A 6,001-nucleotide genomic window follows, 5' to 3' on the forward strand; every position below is an offset into this window, starting at 1 on the left:
TTATCTGAAAGTTACATAATTATCATAAAAATAATCAAATAAAATAGTAAACTGTAGATTATTATAGTTTAATATTTTTTAAATTTTAATAAAATTATTACTGGTTCAAATATTTTAGTTGTAAATTTTGTTGGTATAAGATTATGACAAAAAATTTTAAGAATTTATGTTCCCTTTTACCAATTCGTTATTTTGAAACTATGAGGTAATTTATGTCATTTTACAGTGTAAAAGTATAATAGAAAAATATATATTTATATATGCATGTATTACGTACATTTTATTAGAATATCAAGGACGAACACAAATTTATAGTCTACATACATACGATTAAATCAGTACTATAAAAATTTAAATGTTTATAATGTTTAAATGTTATTGTAATATTTATTTATGCTAAAGCAATTAGTTTAATAATTGATTTAATTTATGATGTATAAAAATAAATTGAAATATGTCGAAATTAATGTTACTACTATAAACACACATATCAATTATTTTCACTTTGTTTCAAGTTGAATAAATATTCAATTTTGTAATATTGAATTTGCTAAATATAAAAATCATCTAAAGTACGCTTACACAAAACAGAAATTGTAACATCTGTCATTTAATTAACAGATTATTAAAAATTGTATATAGAGCCCACATGTATATATTTATTTATACTATGTTTCGGGTAAATTATTTAATAGTGGCCTAGATAATAATAATCTACCTTTTGAAGGGGACGATGTGGATGATGTTACGGTATTTGTTGATGAATTGGTGGTTGTTAATAAGATACTAGAAGCCGATGATGTACGAGCGGCGGATGCACCGCTGGTGATTGTAAGAGGGTTCTTTTCACTTTGCAAAAGATTCGATAACGTGCCACTTGTCGCCGTAAGCTTACTATTTCCTCCTATTTAATTGGGGGAAAAAAAACAAAAACAAAAACAAAAATATAATATTTAGATTACTTTTTTCTACTTGTAATTTCACCATAAATTAATTATAAATTTATCTTACCTGCAGAAGCTGTATTCACTCTAACCTGATTTCCCATGGTAAAAACGTTTACTAATTTCGCGTCTCCACTTTTGTCAGGTGCATTGACTTGTCTGTAACTATTTGAGATCATATTCGAATAAGACTTATTAGAAGATACTATAGTTTTCATCTTCGAAACATTCTGCAGGGGATTTGAAATAATCTTCGGCATTTTAACAGTTGCGGCTGAGGATTTAGACACGTTAGATGTTTTACAGGGAACGGTTGTGGCTTGACTCACTGTAGTGGGTGCTAAACGTATCGGCCCTACTGGTGCCAGACTCGCCAAAGTACCGATATTAAGCGTTATGCCATTTTCCGAATTTACATTTGCCTGCAATAATGTATATGTAAATAATTATAATTATTGATAATATATATATATATATATAATATTATATTATATATATTATATTATTTAACCATTTGTTGCACACATTTTTCTATTGTACATTTTGCTGATTTTTAATATATGGTATATAAGAAAGATATTCTTTGCAGAAAACAATATATGCAACAAAGAATTAAAACACACACACACACACACATACACACACACACACACACACACACACACATTTCAATTATTACAGTATATTATGTAATACATAGTATGTACACATATTGCGTGATTACCTGTGCAGGAAGCTTGGAATTTTTCAATTCTGAGAGTTGATTTCTTTGATTGTTTGTAGGTCGTTTTCGTTTCACGGTGGAAGTATGATTTGTATATTGTCCGCTTATTTGCACCAAATTGGCCTGAGTACTGAATGTACCAGTTTTGGAAACCGAGCTCGACGCCACGTTCGTCCCAAGTGATAGTGCGGAAGACACTGGTGTGTTTGGCCGGGATTTTTTCACGATCGGTGAGTTGGGTTCGCTCTCTACCGAACTGCTGGTCGAGTTTCTTCGTTTATGAGAATCCTTTTTGTTCTTATTATCACAGTTTGTCGTTATTGCTGGTCGCAGCGGTAATGGATGTGGTTGCAAAAGAATGCTACCGATGAAATCTCCAATCTCGTCTAACACGCATCGGTCCACCATGCTCTGTGTGATGCCTTCGAGTATCTTTTTAGACGTGGATATTCTGAGATAATCATCGGCCGTACCCACGACTACCAAACTCGTCTCGACCAGCATCTTTTCACGGAGTTCTTCCAAATCGTCTGGTCTAACGAGAGTAGCATTTTGTCCAATAATAAACATGACAGGACAGCGAATGTCCATTAACACATCATCAGGTGTACCTCGTTTTCCCTCAACCGTTGTGAAAGGAAATCCAATGCAGATAACAGCAGTTATGTGTTCCATCTGGGCCACCTATATCGGAAAACAAATAAAAATCAATAGTAAATAAAAACGATTGAGAAATGTTCAATACAATTAAGTGAAAAAAGCCATATTTGATCAAAGCAGGTATTGATGTGTAATATTTTTTGCGTTTATTAGTTTTCAACACCTGGAACGACTGAATATGACCTTTTTCGCTTGTACTGAATAAAAATTAATAACGAGAAAAAAAATTAATGCAACATATGTTACCTGACAAGCAAGCGCTGCACCAGCATTGAAACCTACGAGTATGATTGGCCTACCAGGACAGTCACTTCTGACATCATGTATCTTAGCTCTTGTAGCCTGAACCAATTGATCCATGCATACCATCATAGTCATTCTGTTTACTGCCAAACCTATATGAGTATGGACAGTAGCAACCATGCCTAACGATCCCAACTGTGTAATCCATTTATGTTGACGAGAGGAAACAGCCGATGCTATACCAGAAGGTACTATTATTAAGATCGGATTTCCAGGCAATTTCTTCTGCAATTAATGTTAATTATCGTTTTACATTACTTTATCAAAATAATATGCATTGATGATTAAGTTATCATTTACAAATAATTATCCTATTTACAAGTCTATTTCCGTTCAAATTCTGTGCGATCGGATCCCAAGATCGTTTTAAGAGTGATCCAAGCGTTTCCCATGTTATGGAACCTCCCTTAGAATTAATATTTGGTTGCACAGCGATCATTTTATCAATTAGCTGAGGAATCTTTAATCTCAAGGCCTGTAAAATATCGAGATAAATGGCTAAATATTCCTGAGGAAGATGCTCGAATAGCAAATTATGCAGCCATTGAGCCAATCTCCAGTCCCATCCAGTTGATCCAGCTAACGTTTCCCGAAATCTTCTTGCAGCAATATCCACTGATGTCCTTCGAAAGATCGGTTCCGTTACGCTATTAGCCTTGGCTAATCTTGCAAGTCTTTCCGAGCTTAATATCCGTGTTACTTTGGTAAATATCCGATTCTGGGTGGGAGACCATAGAGTTTTCTCTATTTTGTCTTCCCAATCCTCTTCTTCCTCTTCCTCGGGTCGCGCAAAATTCGCTAAACGTTCAAATTCATCCATCATATGTCGAACTCGACTTAAGTCAAAAGGCAATGGTAATGGTTCACTGCCAATATTTTCCACGTCAATTTCTTCATCTTTTCTATGCTTATCACTAAAATATAAAAAGTAATATAGATCAATTATTATATTCATCTTGTTTATCCTCTCATATTTAAGTAAAAATCAAATTGAATGTCAAATGTCAAAAGTCTGTTCTTTTTAACTGAATTTTTTGCATTCATCTTTCCTCCTTTCTATATTAAAAAAAAAGAAAAAAGATAAATTGTACAAGTTTAGCTAAAAAGAACAAATTTATTATCTTACCTTGCAATATTTTTTGAAAAAAACAGCTTTTTTACAGGTTTTACATAAGCGTTCTCAGGCTTCCAATTCCAAGGTCGAGCATAACAATGATCTTTGAATATCACATCACTGTCCATCTCATAAGTTCCAGCTAATTGATGTAAATATGCCGTTAATTTGTTTGAAACATCATCAAATATATCAGTAGTTGGACTTGGTAGTCCAGAACTGTTCACAGAGGTAGATGGTGCCATAGGCATAGATGTTAACATTGTACTTATTTTGAAATTAATTTATGAAATTAAATCAATTGGTAGAAGATGAATATTTGCATATTTAATATCTCTAAGTTCCTTCTAAATATTCTATTATAATGTAATAGAATTATATATCATATATGAAACAATTTTCTTTTTTTTCTTCTTCTTTTTCGTTTTTGGTAGAACTGTTCCTAAAATAGATATCAATTATATTTCCTATGTTAATGAAGTGCCAAAGACTTACTATTATCACATGGTACAAATAACTGTGCTAATTCTAAAATGTTATTATTATATCATAGGTATTTATTACTGTAATTTAATTTACCTTTCTGCGATTTGAATAATTAGATTTTTTTACATGTAAGAAATTCAAGAACTAATCTGTATTCCCTTTTCTACGTCGAACACTTAATTGTTCATTAAATTAGTACCATTATCCCTGTTTCAAACGTTTAATTGTTCATTAAATCAGTACTATTTTCATCTATCGCGTACTACATTCATTAGAATTTGTACACGATATTATGGTTATTTGTTTCACTTACACGTTTAGAGAACGAGCGAGCGAGCGAGAGAGAGAGAGAGAGAGAGAGAGAGAGAGAGAGAGAGAGAGAGAGAATATTCTCAAAGATACTAAATTGCGATTAATGTGTTTATCACTGCTCACGCACGATTACGCGTACATATACATAGTCACACGTAAATTCGATGACGAAATTAATTACGGTAATATTCCCATCATTAATTGTGGAAATGAGTACGCAATGTATGGCCACGAGCTTACGCAAGGAAATGGAATGCTTCCATTTCCACAATTCGCAAATCGAACAATGTCTTGCGTGTGTGATGTGAGTTATGTATGAATATATACAGTGTTCCGTTTAAAACATATAAGGCTTGTTCTTTTTAGCTGAACTTTTACACCAGTTCATCTTTCTTCCTTTTCTCTCCAGAGGGAAAGAAAAGGAAGAAAGACGAACTGGTGTAAAAGTTCAGCCAAAAAGAACAAGCTTATAATAAAAGAAAAATGTGTAACATATAAATATTAATTTTAAAGATAAAAAATGATTGATAATGTAAAGAGCAATTATGAAATTTATTTTTAAAATTTTTGTGAAAGAATACAAGTCGCTAATAAATTGATAAATTCAGAATATTACAATAATTCTTTTTATTATGCGTCTAATGGAATACCCTGTACATGTCGCAACCTATTTTTGTTTACACTTCCTGCACTTTCTACACTTGTCTTAATAAAATAAATATATAAATATATTTAAGTGTTAGAAAGAGAAAGAATAAAAAACTCAAGTAAAAAGTGCAAGTAAAATATCTATAGCTGCAATTTTTTAATTTTAGAAAAACAAAATTCGATAGAATTTAAAAAAAAATGAAATTTACGAGTGCGATTCTACAATCGAAATATCGATTATGTTCGACTTTCCGTATCGACGTTTTATGTACCGGGTGTGCCATATTGAAGAACTGATTGTACTTCGATCGGTGTCGAAACGGGCTGACATGGTTTATTGCACAATGAATTGTTTAAGTTTAACGTTGACGATTTTTATACTTTCTTTACACAAGAAAAGTTGGTGCGCTCTATCCGTGATTTAAATACGTGACTGAGATGACTAACATACGCGGACTTCGATTCTCGTTAGGATTCTGGTTTGACGTTTTGCTTCGTGTCTTTCTGGCAGTGCTATTCGTGTAAGTTGACATTTTATGGGCGTGCAGTTAAACAATCGATAATAATGTTGTAGTTAATAATGTTATTTAATATTCAATTATTAATAATTAGCATTAGTTATGATCAACACTCTATTAATAACCTTTAGTAATTAATATTTGTAATAATAATTAATGTAGACATTAGGAATTTTACCAATATAATATTTTTATTTCAAAAATAAGTTTTATGGAGCTTATTAATAACTTTTATTATAATTTTTAAGAAATAATTTTTTTTTATATAGTTGTAATATAAATTTTTCATTTA

At 31.7% G+C, this 6,001-nt stretch overlaps 2 protein-coding genes across 2 annotated transcripts in view; one reads left to right on the forward strand and one right to left on the reverse strand.

Annotated features, from left to right (window-relative positions):
* The window catches only part of LOC108687295 (KAT8 regulatory NSL complex subunit 3), a 6,341-nt gene extending 2,327 nt beyond the window's left edge, over nucleotides 1-4,014 (reverse strand). The window contains exons 1-6 of the mRNA XM_018192987.1: nucleotides 3,758-4,014; nucleotides 2,951-3,545; nucleotides 2,575-2,856; nucleotides 1,669-2,352; nucleotides 1,012-1,366; nucleotides 719-904 (exon numbers count right to left, since the gene is read on the reverse strand). Coding sequence (XP_018048476.1) covers nucleotides 719-904; nucleotides 1,012-1,366; nucleotides 1,669-2,352; nucleotides 2,575-2,856; nucleotides 2,951-3,545; nucleotides 3,758-4,008 — 2,353 coding nt within the window. The 5' untranslated portion in view covers nucleotides 4,009-4,014. The remainder of the gene's footprint in view (nucleotides 1-718; nucleotides 905-1,011; nucleotides 1,367-1,668; nucleotides 2,353-2,574; nucleotides 2,857-2,950; nucleotides 3,546-3,757) is intronic.
* A 1,522-nt stretch (nucleotides 4,015-5,536) lies between these two features.
* The window catches only part of LOC108687356 (phospholipid phosphatase 5), a 2,152-nt gene continuing 1,687 nt past the window's right edge, over nucleotides 5,537-6,001 (forward strand). The window contains exon 1 of the mRNA XM_018193066.1: nucleotides 5,537-5,712. Coding sequence (XP_018048555.1) covers nucleotides 5,630-5,712 — 83 coding nt within the window. The 5' untranslated portion in view covers nucleotides 5,537-5,629. The remainder of the gene's footprint in view (nucleotides 5,713-6,001) is intronic.

Source organism: Atta colombica, unplaced genomic scaffold (assembly GCF_001594045.1).
Source record: "Atta colombica isolate Treedump-2 unplaced genomic scaffold, Acol1.0 scaffold205, whole genome shotgun sequence".
Classification (NCBI taxonomy): Eukaryota; Metazoa; Arthropoda; class Insecta; order Hymenoptera; family Formicidae; genus Atta; species Atta colombica.